The 23,498-nt window shown below is 39.9% G+C and overlaps 1 protein-coding gene across 1 annotated transcript in view; it reads left to right on the plus strand.

Moving 5' to 3' along the window:
- The window catches only part of TGFBR3 (transforming growth factor, beta receptor III), a 98,519-nt gene that overhangs the window by 56,340 nt on the left and 18,681 nt on the right, over nucleotides 1-23,498 (plus strand). The window contains exons 3-6 of the mRNA XM_009702509.1: nucleotides 551-688; nucleotides 14,140-14,323; nucleotides 20,092-20,260; nucleotides 22,598-22,745. Of these exons, the coding sequence (XP_009700811.1) occupies nucleotides 551-688; nucleotides 14,140-14,323; nucleotides 20,092-20,260; nucleotides 22,598-22,745 (639 nt within the window). The remainder of the gene's footprint in view (nucleotides 1-550; nucleotides 689-14,139; nucleotides 14,324-20,091; nucleotides 20,261-22,597; nucleotides 22,746-23,498) is intronic.

Raw genomic sequence — 23,498 nt, forward strand, 5'->3', positions numbered from 1 at the left:
TAGTGTATGTTAAAATTTCTGTTAGAATTCCTTCCATAAACTAGTGTAGTGCTCGCTTGTGTTTCTGGATTTGTTCCCCCTATTTTTTGTTTGTTTAGTTTTATTTGTTTTGCAGGTTAGAATAATGTCCTAATAGCGTCAGCAGATGAGGTTTGTACTCTAAGCCAGCATTTGTAGGCTACGATCTAGAAACCAGAAATCAGAGTTTGCTTTGCAGTTCTTTTTATCTCCTTATTCTCCAACTCTCAGCTTAGTGGTTTGACCTTTTACATAAGCTATTTTTCATCAGCGTTTGCCAAGGTTTTCTTAAACACTTCAGCAGTGCTTTGCAAGCATACAGCACAAATGTTAACTATTTCATTCTTTATATTATCTGTGCTCTGTTGATTGATTTTTTTGGAAGTAGATTAGTCTATAATCTTGAGTCAAGAGGTCTGAATGCTGAAAGCCATAATATATATAAAAATTACCTTTGACTCATTGTTTCAAATTCCACTTTGGTTTTGAAACTTGTAAGGAAGTATTCATGTATTTCTGTGTTTCTCTGTAGGTCACATTACATTTGAATCCAATTTCTTCAGTGCATATTCACCAGAAGCCTCTGGTTTTTCTTCTCAACTCTCCTTTGCCTCTGGTCTGGAAGCTAAAAACAGAAAGACTGGCACCTGGAATCCGAAGAGTTTTCTTTGTAAGTATACACAGTCCTCTGGCCTGCTCTGTATCATAGCTATTTGTCGCACAAGACATAGAGTTAATGGCATTCATTGGGAAAGTTTTCAAACATACGTTAAAAAAAACAAATTAACAGGAGGTCAAGTTTCAGTGTAGGGCTCTGGGGAACAGTTAGGTGGTAGGGCAAAGCAGTTTGGAAAAAGTACCCAATTACTACTTGTGTGAATTCAAGGGGGAAAAAAGCAAAACTGCTTTTTCAGAATCTGCATATCGTGTAGTTATTAACACTAGCAGCCATTCCAGCTCAAAAAGCTGTGAGGTTATAACAGATTGCTGGTCCTGATTAGAAGTTTAATAGTACCATAATGCAAAAAGCCTCAAAGCAATGGGAAATGTTATGGGTGGAAGCTAGTTGTGTGGTCTGTGACCAAAACAAAAATCTGTATGTATTGAGCTCAATATGTAGAATTACAGTTTATGTCTCTGATGAAGCTTGGTCTATTGAAATGACCGAGCTAAGCCCAGAATGAAGTCATTTCTATTTCTCAGAAAGACTGGAGCACTGCTTATAATGTAGGATCCAAATATTACCTAGTATTTGTAAATCATGTCCTTATAGTTTGCCAGGACATTCAAGTTTGCTATTTGTAGTGAAACAGACAAGTTGTTTGGATTAAATTTTTAATGTGTGACATCATGTCTAATCATGAGTTGTCTTTATTAAAGTTGCAACTTTTACTAAATTCAACTCTTAATTGCAGAACTAAACTTGATTATTTTTACCTATATCCTTGTAGGGTTTAATTTTGCTCCTCCAGCCCAGCTGACAGTGGTAGGCAAGACTACCTGGTGGGAACTTAATGGTGTCACTGTGCATGAGCAGGAAGGGAAGATGGACAGTGCTGCAGCATTAGCACACTGGGAAGGGATACTGCTCTCTCAGTTGACGTGATATGATGGTGACAGGGTTGAGTGCACTGAGAGTCCTGTCACTTGCTGGACACAAAAAGCTTTCTGGGATTATTTTTCTTTTTCCTGTCATCAGGGTACAAGAGTAGGAGTACCCTTGATATTTTGAACTTTGAAGGACTCCATCCTGTTTCCAGTACAGTGTGTTACTGATTGGTGCAAAGAATATGGGCTTGTTTGTATTCTGAGGTATTCAGAATCTTAGATTTTCTCATTATGGTGTTAGAGACTCTTGACTGTTACATTCTTGTTGACCGTTCCTGGTATATGTCCTCAATGCAACCAGTACAGTTCAGGTCTGCTCAGAAAATGACTAAGGAACAAGATGATGAACAACAGTATGATAAGAGTCCTCACTCCTCTCCTGGCCAAAAGAAACAGCACCTTTCATTAGTTAATCAAGTCTTGGACCTACTTCCAGTTTAGTTTTGATCTCCTCCTGCAATTACTACATCGTCATGATACTACATTTCATATCAGCTCGTTCATGTTCATCTATCTCTCCCTCTCTCTTTCTCCTCCTCCAGGATTTTCTCTCTCCCCTTGCCTTGCCTCTGGGCACGAAGAGGTGTTCTGCTGCGAGCCGTCCGTTTCCGCTCAGCAGACTGTGCCAGTGCTCAGACTGCGATCGTGCTGGGCTTGCTTGATTTGGCTCGGCGGGGCTTCAGCAGGCTGCATTAAGGCATAGGAACAATAGGAATGTGCCTAAGTCCTTGGCTGCCAAAACCGTACCGTTAGCTAAGTGTTTGCTTCAGAACACTGTTTCAAGGTCTCCTGGTTACAAAAACAGGCTTGAAAATGTGAGCAGCAGCACTGATGATTCATGCCAAACAACAAGTTGTCTGACCTCAGGAACTGCCACAGTAAACCTGGCCACTGATGCTGCAGGAAGGGGTGGGCTGTCTCTCAGGTGGGGCAGGAGTACCTGGTAGATGCTACAGGTTCGGTTCTCTGTTGGTGGGACTCAAATACCTCCTTTCAGTACTCCAGCCTCTTAGGCTCTGCAGGTCATGGTAAGGGCTGAAAGTTGTGGTGCCTCATGCCATCCTCCCAGCACGTGCTCTGGGATGACGCTGCTCCCCATCAGCTGTGCAGATATGGGAGCTCGCCCTTCTGTTGCAAGGAGTGAACTGGCTCTCAATATTGATCCACCTCTAATCAAGTTTAAACATCTGAATAGCTCTCTAACAATTTTGGATCTCTTCAAGTGCTGTATAATTTATATATTCTTCTTTCCACCATGTTAAGGTTTCTGTTTTTCTTTAAAGAGCTTGAAGAATGAGATTGCAGAACAAAGAATGCCGGGGTACTGATCCACCATTACCTCTAACAGTTTAGTCCCTGCAGTCCCCCTCACTCCAGAACTTCCTTCTCTGTGTTCTCTCTCTAAGGCAATATTTTTGCAGCAAATATAAGCTAACTTCAGTTTCTTCTTAGGGCTCATGAGCCTTCCCACTTTCCATGTACCAGTTTGTCAGTAGCTAGTGTGGCTTGGGATGATAGGCCGTGAGGTTACAGGCTGAACAACTTAAACTGTGGTGATCATCCATTGCTTTTCCACAAGGACAAATGCATTGTTTTCCCAAAAGCATTCTGAAAAGTGAGTGCCGAATCACGCAGCACAGACAACATGGGGAATGCTGAGGAAGTCCTGGCAGCACCTGTGGGCGAGTGCAGTATGCCAAAAAGAAGTCAAGAGGCTCTAGTTCTGCAGTAGAGCTGTTTGCCTGCATTGGGCCGTGCCAGTTTGCAATCCCTGGGAGTGCCTCTGGTCTGCAGGGGCCTGTCCTTTTGCAGAATCAAGGGTTCTTGTTTCAGGTGAGTTGTGGGGCAGATGGGCATACTGCTTCTACTCTAGTAGTGGGGAAGCTCCTTGCCTCCTTGCGAGAACCTTCAGTAAGTTTCAGAGAATTGAGCCCAGAAGTGTAAATAGCAGCTCCAAGGGCTGTGGAGTGCAGAGCCCGCTTCCTTGGCCCTTGTTTGAAAATACTTGGCTTATCCATGTACTTCTGCAGCTGTCTTGCTCATTCTCCTTAAATGTATAGCCAAGGCAGAAAACAGAGTCTTTTGAATCATAAAAGATTTCAAATTTAAAAAACCTTTTCTAATGCCCATGAATTCTATGCTCAAAACAGAAATCTGTGTCACGCATACCATAGGAGTGTCATAACTATTGTGTCTGTCTCTATGGAAGCCTTAGGCAGGATAATCATTGACTTTCCAGCTCTTCCTTGAGACTTCTCGTACAATACGTTCATTCACAATTTTATTAATATACTGTATGATAGATACAATATTTATATACAATATAAAGTGTGACTTGCACTGTTTCATTGATTGAGCCCTAGTTAGAAAGGTAAGTAAAGAAGTTTGCATGGCCATGTCTGGGACTTACTGCTGATAAAGACGACACCCCTAGAGCCAGGTCAAAGTTTGTAGTTAAAGGATCTTGTAACTGTTAGTGAAGTCCTAGCTGTTTATTTCTTTTTATTACTAGCTTTTTTTTTTTCCCCTGATAAAGCATCATAATAAAGTTCTTAAACTGTTAGAGGGAGGTGTGTTTTGAATAAATAAATAAAAATTACAAATTAATTGTATTAGAAGATCCAAGGTTATATCTAACAAAGAAGATAACTCCAGGATATGAGCAGATAATGAATCGGAGCACTTTGTAAAGTGCTGTTAGTACCATTGTACAGGTGGAGAAACCAAGGCAGGCACACTGAGCTTAAATTATGTTTATACGGGAGCAGAGGGTAACGTTAGGGCTGTGTGTTCTCAGTGTCTTCATTGGGAAGATGGCCAGCTACCTTTGCTGTGTGAATTCATTGAATTTCCACTAAAGCTAAGCTGCCCCAGATTGCATTATTTAAAGGAGAGGATGAAAAGATTTAAAGCGTGTGTCAGCATGTATTCAAAAGACCAGGAAAATACAGTACTACTGAGTTGGACTGGAGTTTAACTTCTTATCATATAGTTCAAGTTTGGATGTTTGCCTTGGGCCTGGTCCTCTATTAGGCAGAAGTTTAAAATGAACGGGGGAGAAAATCCAGCCTTTGGGTGTATGGTCATAGTATAGAGGGAAGCACACAAAATACCTTCTTGGTAAACATTTTTCAGTATAAAAATGTAAATTTGATGTATAGACGTGGGTTTGCACTTATTTTTATCATGTGATGCACTTAGCTTCACAGCAGAGTGACTTGTTATATGCTTTATCTTCATGGAGGCAGCTCACAGTTTCATTTTCACAAGACATCTGCTGGTGGCTCACCTCACAGAGGAATAAATTATCGTTAAAACTAAATAGCATACCCCAGCAAAACCAAAGGTTGTGTTCTGTTAACATCAGGATTTTTTTTTTTAATGTCATGTTTTGAAGACTTGTTTCCAAACCCATGCCACTGAATGAGAGCACGGTGATGCTTAGGGAGTGACAGTACTTTGGAGGAAGCCATCTGAGATGGGGCACAGGCGCTAAAGGGAATTGTTCTTTAGTAGTCCGTTGCCTTATTGTATTGTTGTTTTGCTTCTCGGGGCATCTTTCCCCTTCTATAAACCAGAGAACACTAGTGAATAGTCTTAAGAAAAAATTTTGACATCTTGATAAAAACCTGACATAAATTTCTGGGTGTGTTAGAGAAAAGTGAATATATGGTGACTGCATAGTGTGGTGTTAACAATACATTTGGCATAGACAGGGTTATTTTCAGACTCTGCATGAGTTATATATATTTTGATGGGTTAAGTAGGTGGTGCTGGGAAAATTATTGTAATTTTACTAAAGTAAGTCTGGAGTTTATTCTCATTGTGTTAAAATAAATATACCTAAGTATCTTGGCGTTTCAATCCGAAAATATCTGAAATGGGTTAGTGCATGAACTCTGCCTGACCTAAGTAGCTGAAAATCATCACTTTTATTATTGGTGTATCTAGTCATATCAGTCTGATTGGATATTTTTTACATGTCACAAAAATACAACAGTTTGCGAATGGGCATTTTCTCTTCAGGTGTTCCTGGGCTGGACCATCAATGCTCTCATCATTCAAAAGAGCAGTGCATGGGTGGGAAGGTCAGCTCAGTTCTGCAAGGGGGATCCTTAGCATCTATGCTAAATATTTTTCTAAAAAAAAGAAATAAATGCCAAAATTATATCATGAAGGGGGAGTGGGAGAGGAAGTTGAAGGACATTTCCACTGGTGATTAGGCTGGTTAGATTATGACAAATTGCAATTTTACATAAGCTAGGCAAGACCTGTAGAAAATGCTTTTACCTGTGATGTTCTTGCAGGCCAATCTTGCAGAAAAACCTTACTAGACCTCTCCCACCACTTCACTTTTAAGTTTTCATTAGCAAAATAATTTCCTCCCTTTCTATCAAGTCATTATTTCTCTCCTTCCCTAAAAGCAGTTTATTGCAAATGTATATTGGCAGAAAACCAAAAGTTTTATGAAACTGCCCAGAAAGAGGGTTTTATAGGTGCTATACTCGGCAAGTGATTTTTTTCTTTAGATTTGGTAGCTTCCTCAATTGCTTTTATAGCCTATGAATGTCTTTAGTGGGCAAGTGAAAGTAGTGAGAATTAAATCAGTGAAAGAAGGGACCCAATCGTTTGTGATTTCCTGGCAGAAATCACTGTTAGAATAGATCCAAAAACCCCTTAGATATCTACATACGTAATTTTGTACAGTATTTCATTTAAGATGTGATGCTTCAGCTCTTTCTCTGACTTAGTTATTCAGGCCATTTGAATGAATAAGAGTTATGGATGAGAAGGCAGTTACGCAAGCAAATAACCTTATTCATAAGAACCCCTTTAATAGGATGGAATGTGTGTGTTAAGTTAGTAAAATGGAGGAAGCAGCAGTAATGATAAATACAAAACCAGATCACATGCTCTTGGCTTCAGATTTGAAAAGAAAAAAGAAAAGCTTTAAAGAAGAGTAAGAGATAGAATGAAGAGTTTAATTATTAGTCATTTCTGTATTTCTAAGAAGAAAAAAAGCCATGTTCTTATTAGCCAATAGCTGGTTTATTCCTTTCACTTCATGAAAATATGGTTCACATATTTTGGGTCTCTGCCACGAAACCACAGGCTGTTCTATGGTTTGCACTAGATTTTGGATGACTGACAAAACTCGCTGAAAAACAAGTGCTATTTGTTTTCCTGTGCCTAGTATTTAACGGGAAATCAGGAGGCTAAATTTCCAATCACTGGTTAAACAGACCCAGATGTTAACAGAGTGCTCTGCTAGGACAAGAGTGAGGAAGGATAGGAAATGCATGACTAGTGATAAATTTGGTATAAATAGTGACCTTTCACTATTCAAAGTAAAAGCAGTGGATTTTCAGTGCTGTGTAACAGTGTGAAGAGGAATTTAAAAGGACGTTTATATTTCTATAGAATCCTGGGTTTGTTTTTTTTTGTAAATCTTCATCGTTCGTCTACTCAGGAGCTGGAAATAATCCTGTAGTTGCCCTTTTTCACTTGGCAGAATTCATATTCCCCCTTCCTCTCCCCACACCATTTCCTTGCCTTTTGAAAGAATGTGAAAATAACGTTAAGTGTCTAATTAAAAGCAGTGTTCAGTAAACAGTAACTGCTTTTCACAGTAAATTTCTCTGGAGACTTTGTCTCATGGCCTGATTTAACCCTGTGCAAAATCCTGCCTTTCTAAAGCCTATATAACTGATTTACTGCCAGAAATATAAGGGGGAGCTTAGGCTACGTATGGTGGTTGTTCTTACGTTCTTGGCAATAGAGTGGAAGGATTTTGTCAGAAGTAGGCATGGCAGAAAATGACGGGGTGGTAAATACATGTTTGAAAGTGATGCATTGTCCGCATTCAGTAAAAGGAGTATAAGAGTACAGTAACCCTAGCAAGGCAACTTTAAATATCTAGGGTGGGTTTTTTTGTTTTGTTGGGGTTTGTTTGTTTGTTTTCATTCAACGCTTGCTTCAGGAAGGCGTTACAGAAGAGAAATTATATTTCTGGCTTAGGAAGCAAGATATAGTACATGAAGCAAATATGTGGTGTATGCTAAAAAAAGTCTATATGTGGTAGCGTGATGTCCCAAAATAGGGAAACTTTATGATACATAGATGTCCTCTGCTTTCACTGTAAGCACTTTGGTTTGGACAGAAATATTTCAAAAATACCAACTTGCCAGTAAATCTCAGAGGAAGCAAGGCAGGTCTGTGTGCCTTACTTTCTCCTTTCATGGAACTGTCAAGTCCTGTACTTTTTTGGAGCCTGGTTTGCTGCAAGTTATCACATAGTTCATACTAGATCTTCTCTGACGGCAGGTGATTTAAGCCATCTTTCAAAACTCAGGCTTTATTGCTCGTTGTTTCTTTCAGCTTTGAGAACAGGCTGTCTTCATGGGTCACCAGTCCAACCACAATTTTGTGTTAGGAGGTGGGGGGGTGGGGAGGGCCATATCTGGATGATGCTGCCTCTTGGATCTCATGCTGGTCTTTCACCTTTCTGCCACTGACTGATCCTGAGTGCTCCTCCTTCCCATGGTCCCTCTAGGAGCCCAGACCCACCACTTTCAGAGCAAAGGAGGCTGATAGTTAAGAAGACTTGGGCTTTTAAGTTAAGCCAGGCTGCAAGAGTAAAGAAAGAAACAACATTCTGGCATTTAGCAGTTGAGGTGGGTTCCCAGACCCATCTTGCAGGAGGCTGAAGGGCCTGGAACAGGTGTCTGTGATGGTCTTTTCTCTTCTCTGTGGTCATGGCTCCTCCCCTTCTTTGCTTTCTTTGGTAAACAGGGGGTTTAGCTAGTGGAAGTTTACAGAAGCAGGCAGCGAATTTTGGCAGACTACTGGTGTTAGTGACGTGGAGATAATAAATCACAACAGGTTGTGTTACTGAGTCATCAATTCCAGTGGAAACTATAGCTGCAGTTGCATAGATATGCTTTAATTCTCCCCTTCTCTTCTTCCACTGAATTGAGTCTAAATTGAAACAGAATCCCTGGAAAAGCTTCTGCCACCTTATTTTGTTCAGGTCAAACGAGTGTTACGTTGTCTGTTAAGATGTTAGTTTAATGTGAGATGAGTGGATGGTTACTTGTATGCAATTAATAAAGCCCTGGTAAGCCCTAAATTTTGGGAACAGATTTCCCCTTTACACAGATATTTTTTATTTGTTTCTATTTTATCATTCTAGTAACTGTTCCCTGGGGGTTTTGAAAGTTGCACTTGCTTTGACACAGTTTCAGCTTTGATGGAAAATCCCAGGATCTTATTTCTAGATACAAAGATATGCAAGAGTCTGATCCCATGAGGTTCTGCTCTCATCCCGAGAAAGTGTTGAGCAACTTTAATTCCTATCAAAATCTTTGGTAGTTGGCGAACTGAGTGTCTCCTAGGAAGGAGAATTAAAATCTAAAATGTAATTAAGACAATGCTGCTTCTTTTACGTGTTTGTTTTCAAAAATGTGAAAACTGGAAGTGGAAATTTGTGATCACTGTAAGTGGTCTTGAGAACACTAAACTGAAAATGAAAAATTTTGCTGCTGCCTGAAAGCATCACACCTGTGTGGCTGGTAAGGACTATGCAAAGCTGATAGATGATTCACAAATGTTGCATGTCATCTCAAAAGCAGCATGAATGTTAGTCACTTAATAAAGAGAATTGTTCTCTTGATGATTACTGTATGTTGTATGTGGCTTTACGAACAACAAAAGATGTATTTTTGAGTTTCTGAATACCTGCTATTTCTCCGTCCATGGCTTTACTTTTCCTATATAAGGGGACCAAAGCACATCAAAGTACATTATCGAAAAACACCAGCTGAGTCTGAACCCCATGTGGCCTGCTCTGAAAGTTGATTCAAGTTTTTGAATTTTATTCTGAGCAGATTTACTCCTTTCCTACTTCTGCCACAGGTCTGATACTCTATAGCTCAGATGAAAATATGCAGGATGCTGCTTTTCTTCTGCTAGTATATTTGTCTCAGTCTTGATTTTATGGGTGGCTTTGTTTGTCGCTTGTGCTGGAGGGACCTTGGTGGGTAGTGGTGTAGCTGTTGCTGTGAGAGGAGGGATCAGTTCATGCTGTGTAGCTGTGGACGCTTGACTTTGTATTGTGTGTCATCTCCCAAAGGTGCCTACCTCTCTGTCAAGGCTAAATTATGAACTTGCTTCCTACTTGGGCGTTCTGAATTACAACTACATTAAATACTTAATGTCATAAAGCAAACAAAGTAAATATCCCCCCGGATCAGGTTAAAGAAAAAAAAAAAAGGCAATAAACCTTTAAAAGGAGAGGAGGAAATCAGTAAAATAAGAAACAGAAGATGCTATTTTGAGTGTGTGCACTGTTCACCCTCACCAGTGTATATATTTGAGACTACTCAGGGTTCGTTCTGGGAGTTGTTTCTTCTGGGCAATAGTAACTTACACCATTTGGCACTTCTGCCAGGTAGCTGATGTCCTGAACTACCGTGGCAGCCTTGCAAGGGCAGTTTTTGTAAGACTAGAAAGTTTTCTTAAGGGGCATATAAAGGTGCTTGTTTTCCCAGCATGAGGGGTATGTGTGCCTTGCCTCTGTACAGTGCAAAGAAAATTACAGTCCCTGTTTTCCTCAATGGTTGGCAGGGTAGTAGTGTGTGTAATCAAAATATGTTCCTAAACATCTTTTCTTCTTTGATAGAATACTCAGGTTTTGGTATCAAATTTTCAAAATTCTGTACTTGGTCCTTGTTTCCTCTGACTACAGAAGAGCCCTTTGAACTGCGGTTGTTGCTGTGGTTAGTGGCCATGGCCAGTATCTTTTGGTCTTGCAAACTGATTTTCCACATCAGGCTTGGAAGTTTCCTTGTTTAACCTCAGAAATGTGACAGAGCATGTAGGTGAACTCAGCAGCAGAGGATGTTTCTGGTGCAGTCACTTTTAATGTCCTCACAACAACAGGAAGAAATAGAGATGGGGCACTTTTTCCACTCTGCAGTCTCTGAAAGTAAGCGCTGAAGGAGATCAAGTAAGGAGATAAAAGTGTATGTGGCAGCAGTTTCTTAATCTCCTAGTTGGCTGTGTAATGAGTGCTCAGATAAAAACTGTTGATACATTCCCAAGTATTTAAAACGTTCTTTGGTTTTAATGCTCTGGCTTATCCTAAGTACATTAGAGAGTGCTGCTTTTGGTTTATTCTGAAGAGTAAGTAGTTAATGTTCAAGGCAGGTGTTGAAACAGTGATGGTTGCCTTTTTTGGAAGAGTCTGTTGAATTCTTTCCAGAAAAAATAACGTGCTTGGCTCACTTAACCTTGCCTTAGGTCTGTGTAGTAAAAATCCCAACATTGGCAGGCACAGCAGAGCTCTGCACTCCTTTCTAAAACCTGGTAGTGGAACCAGCATTTCAAATAGACTTTAGTGTGCAATCAAAAAAATAAGTTATGGTAAGCTTCATGTTTATTTAAAGATGTTTACTGTATGATCATTTAGTGAGGATGCTTGTGCCAGACTTTTTAGTTGCTCTGCTTTCTGTCTGTTGGTTCTTTCCTAGTAGGACTCAGTAACTTTGGGGTTCATTGATAGCATCTGTCTCTCAGGAAGACATTTGTCATGCTGCAGGATGATGCAGAAGGTTTTCAAGTTGTAATTAGTAATAAACAGAAAACCAAGTGTATTCTGAGGAAGAAAGTTGTTGTGTTAGCAGACGTTTACATATCTCAAATGAAAAATACAGTGAAAACGCATTATTGCAAGCTAATGCATTTCTTTGGTCAATATTTTGAAGGAATAATATTTTCTCTCACACTTCCCTCAAATGTCTTAAAAGGTTACACTGATACTTCTTTACTCTGATACTGACCATAAAAAAAATACCAGAAACATTGTGAAATAGTGTAAATGAAAAGCAATTACTGTACTTGTTGGATAAACTGTAATATTTTTATGATAGTTGAGGTTTGTTCCTGAGAGTGGAATGGCAGCATCTATTCAGTATCCCTGCAAAATAATAACTGGTTAAGTCCTTAAATCCTGCAATTTTTATGCATGGGAGGTTTTTCTAGTTAGGCCGGAGGTCTACAAAGATGTCTCACATGTCTCAGATATAAAAGACAGCATTGCTAAGAGGCGCTATGTATGCAGTCCCTGCATGACGTGGCTTGTGCTCTGTTAGTGTCATCCTACAAGACTGTGTACACTGTAAAATTGAATGTGTTAGGAGCATTGTAGAGATACCCCATAAAATCAATCCATTGTGTAGCTGCTTCGAAGTGGTGAAAGTACGAAGTGAATGCTATTTGCTAAATACATTCTAAAGATAACTGTGTTGCTCTCTTTTCCTAGTATTGTAGATTTGGAGGCAGTGGATTTACTTTAATGGCAGAGTTTGCTTTCTTATTTAAGAAGTATGAGAGTATTGAGAAAACATGGTGTATTCTGTGTTACACTGAATAAAGACTTTTCTCATTTAAAGGAAATGTTTTATGGTAGTCATATGAAAAACAACAAATAAGGAAGATCATTCAGAATTGAAACAGATGTTAGTTTAACCTTTGAAAACTATTCTGGCAAAAGGATTCCTAAGCTGGTTTTTGTGACAGATCTGGTCAAATGTAATCCTGAGTTATGTGGGCCTTCTCTTAGAGGAAAGTATGTGATATGTGCATAATAAATGCTAACATAATAGCTGAAAGCGCAGGGGAAGAGCTTTGAAATTCTTTCTGTGTGCCAAAGGGTGTGATTTATGTGTCTACTTTGACAAATATTTGTAGGTACTAAACAAACTGATATATAATATTCTGAAATAGTGCTGGGAACAGTAGCTGCAGGGAAGGTAATAGTTGGTTGCTGTTAGTTCATTTCTGTAGTTGGAACCTGACTTCAGATAATCTCTGTTAAGTAATTGCTATTGATGTATTTTGTTGTTTCAAAGGTTAGAGAGCTACTTATGACCATTATCCTGCTATAACGTGTAAATAATACTCAGGACAGTTTAGAAATTGTTAGGGTGTATTTTTCACTCTTCCAATCATCATCAGTAGTAGTTTTGGATTTTCAGAAAAAAAATACACCTTTTGTTCCACTAAAGAAATCTGGGTTAGTAGAACGATGGGGAAAGGGAAGGGAGAGGAAAGCAGCAGAGTGACTCAGGCTTTTTCCTGGGCTGCTCTGAGGACAGCAGAAGAAAATGGTACTACTTTTGTGAAGCCTAGTCTACTGCAGCAGTGTGGAAGTAGGGGCAGTGTGTTGTATCTGGGCAAGCACTGCTTACACATTACTACAGGGAATATGGCCAAAGAAATTTTCACTGATGAGTTCAAAACTGAAAGATTATTCATCTTGCTGTGCTTTCTCACTCAAGCATCTGTTATTCTTGACTTGATGGTTTAGATCTTAGCGAAAGCATTCATGGAAGGACCAGCCCGAGTGGGGTGTGCAGACCCCAGTCCTGAAGCACCTTGAAGGAAGAGACAGTGAAGTGTATGGATGGGTGATGGCTCCTGAGGTTGTGCAGATGAAGGAATGCTCTTCTTTCACCACTTGCTATAGGGACCTCTTGAGAGCTGACAAATGTTCTGGAAGTGTTGGCCACATCCCTGTGCAGGGACAGGAGAGCCAAAAGTTGCTGATGGGATGATCTTGCTTTGCAGTAAATCTGGAATGACCTGTTTATCTCTCAAGACCAACAGAAGTTGAAGCAGGTCCCAATATGAAAGAGAGTCTGACCCTGTGCCACCTTCTTTTCTTGAATGATGCTACTGCCACTCCAGTAAAGTAGTATTTGAAAATCCTAGGCTTTCTCGCAGAACCTGTTACACTACTTCTTACTGTTTTTCCATTTTGATTGTTCTAAACAACATTTTAGTTTTTCTGGCCAAGACCTGAGTTAATGTAACCTATTTATAAGGATTTTTCTAAATATGTATAACTCCTCTGCTTTACATGTTAGACTAAAGCGTTTCCTCGCTTCCTGTAAATAAAGCAACAGTAAATATCTTCCCTTTCTCTTAGCCTTTCTCTTTCCTTACTGTGTTTCTCTGTTGGCCTTTATCTAGCACTGAGCTTGGACTCATGTTCTTTCTGATTTTGGAGTTACTTCAGTAGTTCCTAGTTTTATTGAGCTTCGCATCCTTCTCTTCCTTCAGTTCTTCAGACCATCTCCTTCTTACTCTTTCCTGTCTTAGTTTTCCTCTTGTCTTCCAGCCCTCCCCTTGCCCCCACAGTTCAGCTCCCCTTGCAGCACTCTCATACCACTTCTGCAGCATCACGACTTCGGAGAGCGGCTCTAGCCCTCCATTAGTCAGCTGCCATGTGCACCCCAGCCGGGCTGAGGGGTGCTTCACTTTTTAAAAACATCTCTGTAGAAGGAATCATTATGCAGATGTTAAAACACGTGAAGTTTAGGCATTGTTGGAAAGAAGCCGTAATCACCCTCAGTGAATACATTTGAGTGTGACAGATAACATTGCTCAAACATGCTGCCTGTCTGTGCGGATAAATGTACCACACTAAAAATATGTTTTTATTCCCATCAGGTATCTTTAGGATCTGTTGTTCAGTTTGAGAAGGGAAATTTCTCCTTGTCGGCAGAAACGGAAGAAAAGCTTTTTCCTGAGAAAAATGAACGTCTGCTACAGTGGGCCCAGAAGGAATATGGAGCAGTAACATCTTTCACTGAACTCAAAATATCAAGAAACATCTATATTAAAGTAGGAGAAGGTAAAACAAAACAAACCGACAGAATCGATAGGCATGTTTATATGTTGAGAATAAGTCTCACTGTAGTATTATTTCACATTTTTTATTTTAATCTTTGAACATACCTCTCATTTTCCAAGAGATGTGATATGAAAGGGGAAGGCAGAGAAATAAGAGCAAGTCTAAAGGCCAGACCTTGGATTTAGGCAACTTTTAATGATTTCTGGTGCCATAATTTTATGCTGATAAATGTGGATGCAATTGACTAGAATCTTACAGGAGTCGAAGCTTCACCTTTTAAAAGGAATAATCTATTCATGGTGATTGTTTGGGTGTCTTCATCTAAAGGACTGAAGTGGAGAACCTAAAGTAGGGAGTACTTTCTATGAAGACCTAAGTTATATTTTTTTCAGTATTTGCATGTGTAAGGATCTAGACTACTTTGGTCAAAGAATTACTGCTTTCTTCACCGAGATAAGTTACCTCAGTCTGATGTCCTTGTGTATTTTCATCCGAAGTAGAAAGATTTCCTGTCCCTGTGAGCCACATGCCAAATTCATCAGGTGGCCTAGGGCAGGTGGGAGAGGACTGCAGCTCCTCAGGGATTTCACAGACCCATACTAGGGCAGGGTTTGGGCTGTAGCTAAGTGGTGTTGGAACAGCTTAGCGATATGAGCCTCTGCAGCACCTTCTGGCTCATACTTTCCCTCAGTTGGCTGCCGGTCACATAGCATGTCTTCTGCCGTGGAGTTCCACCTGAGCTGGTCATAAACGTGGATAACACGGCTCTTCTCTTTGCTGAGTTCTTGAAGCAAGGCAGTCGGTTCAGGAGGGTTTACGCCCTACTCTTCTCTATTGAAGTTTGCTTTCTGGAAAATATATAGTTAGTAAAAGGAACTTTGCAGGGAGAGTAGACTTCCCTCTATTGTGCAGGATGATTGGGGGTAAAATTTTCTTTTTTATGGGTATGGGATATTTTAAGACATCAGTATTCTTAACTCAATGGCCTGCAATTCACTGTTTGTGTTTTCTGAAGATGTCATCCAAGTTCAGGCTAAAGCAAACATCCAGGTTTAGGCTAAACCAAAAGCAGCAAGAATAAAGGCTAGTAAAAGTGAACTGGAACTGATTTGCATTGCAGCTAGTGGTCCAAATATTTTGAAACTAATTGTTGTCTCTCGGGAAGTTCAGTGATGGGAAAAGTAGAAATCAATAAAAGATTTTATCAACATTCAACAAGTACTAGTCGACTCAGCATCTACTAGCACCAACAGCCTAATTGAGTAGCATTTCAGCAATATTTCTAGAGAAACTCCTGCATACCTGAACTAATTGGCTACAAAAAAACCCCAAAACCTTCTGTGGAGAAAACATTCTTTCCTAGCCACCTGTATCTGATCATTTGATTTCCTGAAGCATGAGGCTTGCCCCCCAAAATCGGAATATGCCTGTGTTGGTTTTATCCAAATCCTGCCAAATTTGTACAGGATTCCCCAGCGTGATTTTTGTTCTACTTGGCACTAGTCTTGGATTTTAATGCCAGAAAATAATTCAGAAATATATTTATTAGCTTATTAAAGTGCTCTTGGAACATATACATGGGAGTAGTGGTCTCTGAATTGCAGAGATGAACATTTAATTAGATATGTTAAAAAAAAAATAAAATTTTGTTTGTTGATTTGCACATCTCCAGTCAAGCTAGGCAGCTAAATAGGAGAGCTTTGCATCATCTTTAGAATGTGTTAAAACACAATTTAATTAGGAGTAAGTATACAAAATGGAACTTGGCGACTGACTAAAATAGACTGTTTCTAAGAAGGCTCCTACAAACTAGCTCAGCTGTAACCATATTTGATTTTGATTTAAATTCTTGGCAGAAGAATGAATGTGCATGTATGTGTGGGGGTTATGCATGTGTTCAGGGGTGGGGAGAGGATCAGTTCTTGAACTGCAGCAGTCATGCAAGGAGTTCTGTGGAAACTGTGTGGGACGTGGCCCTGATCTGCTTCTCTGCAGAGTGAATGGTGGAATCACTGGATTCCACAAACCAGACAGTATACTGATGGGCATTTTGGGCTTTTCATACAAAACTCACACTCCTCAAGTGCTTTAGTCAGGTATCCTCAGCTTCCAGTCTGTGAATCACAGGCTAGTATTACTCGTAATCTATAGCTGGTCATATGAAGTAGTTCCTAGCTATGTGACCGATACAGAATTTAATGGCAGTATGCATGTAATTATCTGCATTTCAGCTTCAGGGAAGTTAGAAAAATCTGAAACTGGAAGATGTAACATTTTCGAAATGGAAGCTGTGGCTGAATAGAGCAAACAGTAAATGCAAGGCAGAGGACAAAAAAAGATCTGAAGAAAGGTGATCTTTCATAGAATAAAACTGCTTCTGATGCCATGGGTCTCTGAAATCACTTTTGAAGCTGCAAACGAAAGGCAACTCAGCGATCTAGCAGACTGGGTCAGGGCCAAGTGCATCTGAATCCTGAATCAACAGGACTGGCTGATCAAATACTGCAGGGATGGTGAGCACAGGGAGAACTTAAAGGGGCCGGAATGAGGGTTTGGAGGAAGGGGGGACAAGAAATGGAGTTCTTGTTCTTGCTGTGAAGGGGATGGCAAAGTGATTGCTGTGATAATTGCTGTTAAATTCTACAAAGTGGGACTGCTCATAGGTGAAAGTGATCTTGGTACATGTTTTTCATCAGAAGTCAGTTTAATTCCTCATGCTTCAATAAGATACAGTTGTACAAGTCAGGAAGACTTATCAGTTAGCTAAATGTTACCTAATGCATCCAGTACTGCCGGTGTAAATCCAGGGCAGATGTGCTAGCCTGGAAGAAGCCTAATTTCAACACATTTCTTAGCTAAATAAGAAAAAAATAGTCAGCCATAACAATAATTAGATTGGAAAATGTACAGTCTGTTTAGAGACAGTAACACTGTGCTCCTGTCCTGGCAGAAGCTGAAGCTTCAGTCCTGACTCTGAATCTGTGGCCTGTACACACTAGTGCACGTATTGTACACATTAGTGCACGTATCCTACACACTGTCCTTCCTTGGTTTAACACTTGTAGGTGATTGCATTGTGTCAGACTTTAGCTGTGTGTCCTGCTGGGGGGTGAGTACTGCCCAGAGTTTCCACCTTCCCTCCAGAGACCGCTGCAGCCCGTCCCCTGCTCCTGTTTATACCCTGCCGTTAAATGTCAGTTGCGGTTCTGATCTCCATCATGCTAAGTGCTAGTAAACAACAAAATACACACCAAAAAGCCCTGCCATCAGAGTGGCTGAGGAAAATCCCAAACGCCTTGCTTATCCCCAGTTCAGACTTTGAAAGGCAAGCTCTGCTTGGATGGGATTTTTATTGCTGAATCAAACTGCTGCTGCCCAGGGCACCTGTCTTGGAGAGTGACACCTGATGAACAGTGCTCATTTTCACAAAAACCTCCTTATGATTTTAAGCTGGGATACTCAGCTTTTATCCAATTTAGCCAAGAACCTGCAGATGACACCTAATTTGTGCAGAATAGAGCAGACAGTGTCTGTCCTTGTCTGTAAAATGGAGGTGCTGCCCGCAGAAACTACAGATCCTGATGTGCAATCCTCTCTCTTCATCCAAGCAGCCTGGCACACGCCGAAGGGGAAGGCGGCTGCTGGCCGCCGCGCACAACTCCACCACGGGCCTTCTGGCGAGTGGGGCCCTGCGGCGCCCAGGCGTGCTGGCCAGAGACCCTCTGGTGAGGGGATTACAGGCGAGTCTCACGTCTGGTTCCATATTGGGAGTCTGTGGAGATTAGAGAGGCACAGGGTCCATAAACTGTTTGCTGGCTGGTTTAGTAAAGTTTTTAATTGATTGCAGACACCTGCAGTCCCTTTCCAAAGTAAGTAGACAGCCCTGAAACTAAAAAAGAAGTGTAGTGAGCAAAGAAAGAGGAAATGGATCCCCTTTTCTGTTCCAGACCAGATCTTGATAACTGGTATGGGCGAGAAGAAATACATTTTGGTGAAGAGGGAAGTGAATATGTATGTCAAGTAGCCAGTGACAGAGTTAAAATTTGCTGCAGAGAAGCGTGCTATGGAGCGGAGGCCCAGGCTGGGGAGCCTCCACACTGGTGGTGGCAAGAGCAGTGGTTCTTGAGAGTTCCAGAGGGGTTTAATGGAAGTGCCAGGAGCAGGAACCAAGTTCTTTGCAAAGGCAAATGATAGCATGTGTGGTAATTATCGACAAAGAACTGAGAGGCTGTTATTTTACGGCTTGAATTGTGTTGTGCAGTAGCTGAGAAGCAAAGACTTAGTATTTCTGTGTGTGTGTGTATGTGTGTATGCGTATATATTAAGCTCAGTGTAGACCATTTGGGATCATTTTCCATTCTGTGCTGTTGTGGGAGGAGCTGGCAGAACTGCAGCTGTGTTCAAGGCTAATCTGGCAGGGCACATACCAGATGTTAGAGGGCTGCTTTGCTTGGGCAGTATGAATAGTTACAGCCTCATACAGCTTTCATGGATTCTGTAGGGAGGATAGCAAGGTTAATATTCAAAGACTACTTTGTCTAAGATCAGGAGAAGAAACTCCCCTAATTGTTTCTGCAGTGGCCAGGGTCACGGGAGTCTCTGGTCTCCCTGCAAAGTTGTGTACCACACACAAATGTGCTTCGAGGGTGACGTTGCAGCTCTCATTTAGGGAGCAAATGCTAACAGTAGTCTCAGCTTTTAAGAGTTCGTCCACAGTTTTGCATGCATAATGCATTATATTTGATTTTTTTCTTTTTTCTGTCTTGCTCCTGACCTTAATAGGAAAGCCACTTTTGTAAAGTAAAGGTCAAAGAGCCAGCCATTCGGAATTATATTCTTACAGGACTTTGTGTCTTTGAACACGATACTTAATCCTCCTTTGTATTATGACAATTCATATGTAAAGCTATCTCAGAAATACAAAGGGTTCCTATTTTTCAGTGGAAATACTGCTGCTTGGGGTACAGCAAGGTAGGCTGTGCATAAGAACTTCATACCAAGTGACTGTTTTTTGTTTTGCATTGTACACTAGTTAATGCTCGTGATCAGCTGGGTAGTTAAAACCAAAAGAGACTGAATATCTACTCTAGAATTTCTTCATTTCAGTTATGGATATTATGGTCAGACTTCTTTAATATCAACAACTGATTTAATCCTTTTCTTGTTATATTCAATTTTCCACGTACAAGAGAACTGCAATATTTCTAGGCAACACTGACTCTAACTACACAATATATAGGAAAATATATTGAGTAAGGAAATGGAAAATACTTCCCGTGATCTTTTAAATATGGCAAGTTTATAATAACAAGAATAAAAAATTTTCTAAAGGGAGAAGGAATTGATCACAAAAGTTTTCTATGAGTTAATTTCAAAAGAAATAAATCTTTTTTAAAGGTACAAGGAACAAATTAAATGTATTTTATTCATTTTGAAAAATGCTCGCATATCTTCAGTATTGTTTTCAGATTTCTCTTTTTAGGGATTTTCTTTCATTAAATATTTAAATCTCTAATAGAAACTGTTCAGTTTAAAAGTATGTATTTTACATCAGAGATGTGCTGTGTCTATGCAACAGTGATCATCCTTTCAATATTATGTTGATTTGTCATAAGTGCTTATGATAGATAATAGATATACCTCTTAGCCTAAAGACGTATGTCATAAAATATAGTGCCTCACTGAAGTAGATGTGGTACATACATGCATGTAAGGTGATAATCTATGTGTAAACGTGCATATGCTTTCTTTTTTTTTCCCCCTTCCAGATCAAGTTTTTCCTCCTTCGTGCAATATAGAAAAGAATTTTCTCTCTTTAAATTACCTTGCGGGATACCTACAACCAAAAACAGCAGAGGGGTGCCTTATGTCTAACTTAGTCCGAGAAAGAGAAGTTCATATCATTGAACTAATCACTCCAAATTCCAATCCATACAGGTAAAGTATCATCTAAATAGACTAAATCTGTTTGAAATCATAGTTAAAGATTTCACCTGTCTATTGAAAATCAACTGAAAGTAGCCATTTCATCCTTACAAGAGCTTGGACGTTAGTACTTTGCTTTAAATAGAAATTAGTTCTTCAGTATGTAAAGATTTTGGATTCTGCTACATGATCCCAGGATTTTCTGGACAAGACTGCAAAGCACAGTTTTTATGGACTGTATCCTGACCCCCTTCTTGCTCAATCAATCAAATTTTTCCCAGAATAAGGGAATATGAATAAGGGCAGCATCTGACAGACAGGGTTTAAGATGGGATCGCTGTATGAGGAGGTGAGAAAGAGGTTAAAACTAATCTTGACCTGTCACAGGCAGGGATGACTGGCAGCAAGGCCTAGAGCAGTGACTCCCAAACAGTGGTCCAGAGGTCACAAGTGATCTGCAGTCCATGGTAATTGTGCCACAGTTGGTCTGCAGAATCAGAACACTATTTTCTGTCAAATTTCCAGTTGAGTTTAAGGGATAGTTTGATAATTGCAAGAAGTGTTCAGGGTTGACAGTGGTCTGCTGACCAAAAAAGTTTATAACTTGGTTAGGGAAAATTACTTAACTCTCTGTGGACATTATGAGGATTATCTAAGTTGTCAAAGGTACCTTTGGGAGGTAAGACCTTTAAAATATTCGTCCTCTGCTCACCTCTCCCAGGTCTTAGTGGGAGCACATGAATGGGGTTTGCTTCAGATAGTCATACCTGGAAAAGCTCTTCATAAGTGCTGATTATGGTTGCTAGAACAGAAATTTGCTATGAAACTTAGATGGTTTTCCCTTTTACAAGAAGAAAAGTACAATTTTGTCAGAGAGAAGGTAGAATTAAAATCCTATCTGTGTACTGCAGACGCTGGATATCCAGCATGGTCCAATTGTGCTCCTCATGCAGTTACATTTGAGCACATCCCATCCCTAATGAGGAAATCACACGGGGAGACAGAGGTGGGACGAGAGGTCTTTGCAAGAAGGATAATTATCTCATTGCAAGATGGTGAACCCAGAGCCTGAGAATATTCTTGCCTAGCAACCTTGGGAGAGTAAGTGCTGAGATGTAGTGGAAGTGGAGTAGGGAAGCCCAAATGATTTGCCTCTATGTGGTGTGAGTTGCAGCCCCATCCTGCACGGAACTGTTCTTTAGCATCAAAGTTGTTGTAAGTACCTTGTGGTGTTACACAATGACAGCCCTGTCTCAAGCCCTCTGGGCTTTGGGCTTTTGGCTTTGGCTGATGGTACAACAGGAATTTGTTTTTCAAATTATAACACTGGAAAATGTTGAAATGTTTTATTAAAAGTAAAAAAAGTCATGTTAAAGTCCTCTTGCTTCATTCTTAGTTTTATGTATTATCCACAGCTATCTTTACAAAGTTTATATCCACAAAGAAACATACAGAAGCTGAACTGGGCATGTGTAAAACTGCAGGAGGTGAAACAAAGGTCCCAAGATACACTAAGTCTCACTGCAGAGTATTAGTTGAAACCTGTTACTTTGGGATGAGCACGTTCTTGTGACATACAGCCCCATAAGATGATCTAGGAGTAAAGGTTTTTCTGTTGAATTCATATTTTGCACGACAAGATGTTATTGATGGGTACAAACCCATTTGCTCTACTTATTTTACTGAGGTCTTGAAAATCTGGATAGTGTTCATCTATTTTCCAGCAAGCAGTAGGCTGGACATCTGTTTTCTTTTCTTTTTAAAGTAAGTATATATCCAGAAGTATTGGAAACTGAATACATGGCTTAATTCCTCAACACACGAAAGATCCTAAGCAAAATAATTTCCACAATTTAACTGCCTAGGCAGAGACACTCCCAATATAGTATTAGTGCATTTTTTTAGTATGAACCTGCTTAATTTGTCTCTTTGCCTTTTTTTTTAAGGTATTATTTTGAGCTTCAATACAGTTATAGCCAGAGGAAACCAAAACAGCTATATTTAGGCACTGTCACAGTGAGATAAGAAAACAATATTTACTTTATAAAGCAAACTGCTAGTCATATAACTAACCTGGTCTAAATAATAGCTGAAATGAGTAGCATGCTTCTTGTTTACAAGAGACAAAAGTATTATTTGTCTAAAAAGTATTTGTTTCGTATTGTCATGCAAAATCATTTAAGCATATGTGGAATAACAATCTGTTTTGCACATGTTGTGTTGCCTGGGATAATCTCCAGCATTTTAATCAGCTGGCCAGACAGTGGAAACATGATGGATTGGAAGAAGGTTGATAGCTGAAAATTTCTGGCATTCTGGCCTAACTTTCTCTCTATTTTCCACATACAGTGTTTTCCAGGTGGATATAATCGTTGACATTAAACCATCTCAACCAGGCGCCAAACTTGTCAGAGATGTCGTACTTATCCTCAAGTGTAAAAAGTCTGTTAATTGGGTTATCAAGTCATATGATGTCCAGGGAAAACTGGAAGTGATTGTAAGTTAATATACCTTTATTTTTGAGAGATACCATACTGCATCAGTATAGAATCCATTTAAATGTGATATAGTCCTAGACTATATTGATTTCTGAATGTTTTCTCTCTTAGCTGCTTTTTTTTAATTATTACTGCATCTTAAGGAGTAAATATAGAAACTAAATATTTTTTTCTCATTATCTTTTAATATATGGGCTATTAAACTGACCAGCACATCACAGAAACCAGGTGGTTAGTGCAAGGATTTAGGGTCTGTGTCTTTTCGACTTCTTTTGAAGTACCCTAAACACCAAGTTGGATGTTAATCTCCCTTTTTGCTGTTACTTTGGTGAGTGGATCTACAGGTTCATCTCAGAAGCTGGAAAGATGGCTGTGAGTGCAGAATGGATAATCCTAGATATGCAGCACACACCCACATCCCTTTAGAAGAGGAAATTTTTTTACTCCTTCCACTTGTGGTTGTAGTAGTCTCTAGCCCGCTTCCCTGCCAGTATTTTTGACCCCAGCAAGTGTTTGGTCAAATTGACCTCACCTCCTAGACTGCAAATAGTAAGTTTTAAAAAAATTAAAACCAGGATCTCTAAAGCTAAACTTCTGAACTACACTTACGCATAATTGGAGGCTCTGATTCAGAATGATTTTTGGTACAGGCTTTGTGGCTCAACACCATTTCTGCTAAGAAAATGTGTTTTCCCTTGCTCTGAAATAAATAAAGTTGGACAGATCTTGCAACCTATAAATGTGTGCTATTT

This window comes from Cariama cristata, unplaced genomic scaffold (genome assembly GCF_000690535.1).
Source record: "Cariama cristata isolate BGI_N322 unplaced genomic scaffold, ASM69053v1 scaffold15436, whole genome shotgun sequence".
Lineage (NCBI taxonomy): Eukaryota > Metazoa > Chordata > Aves > Cariamiformes > Cariamidae > Cariama > Cariama cristata.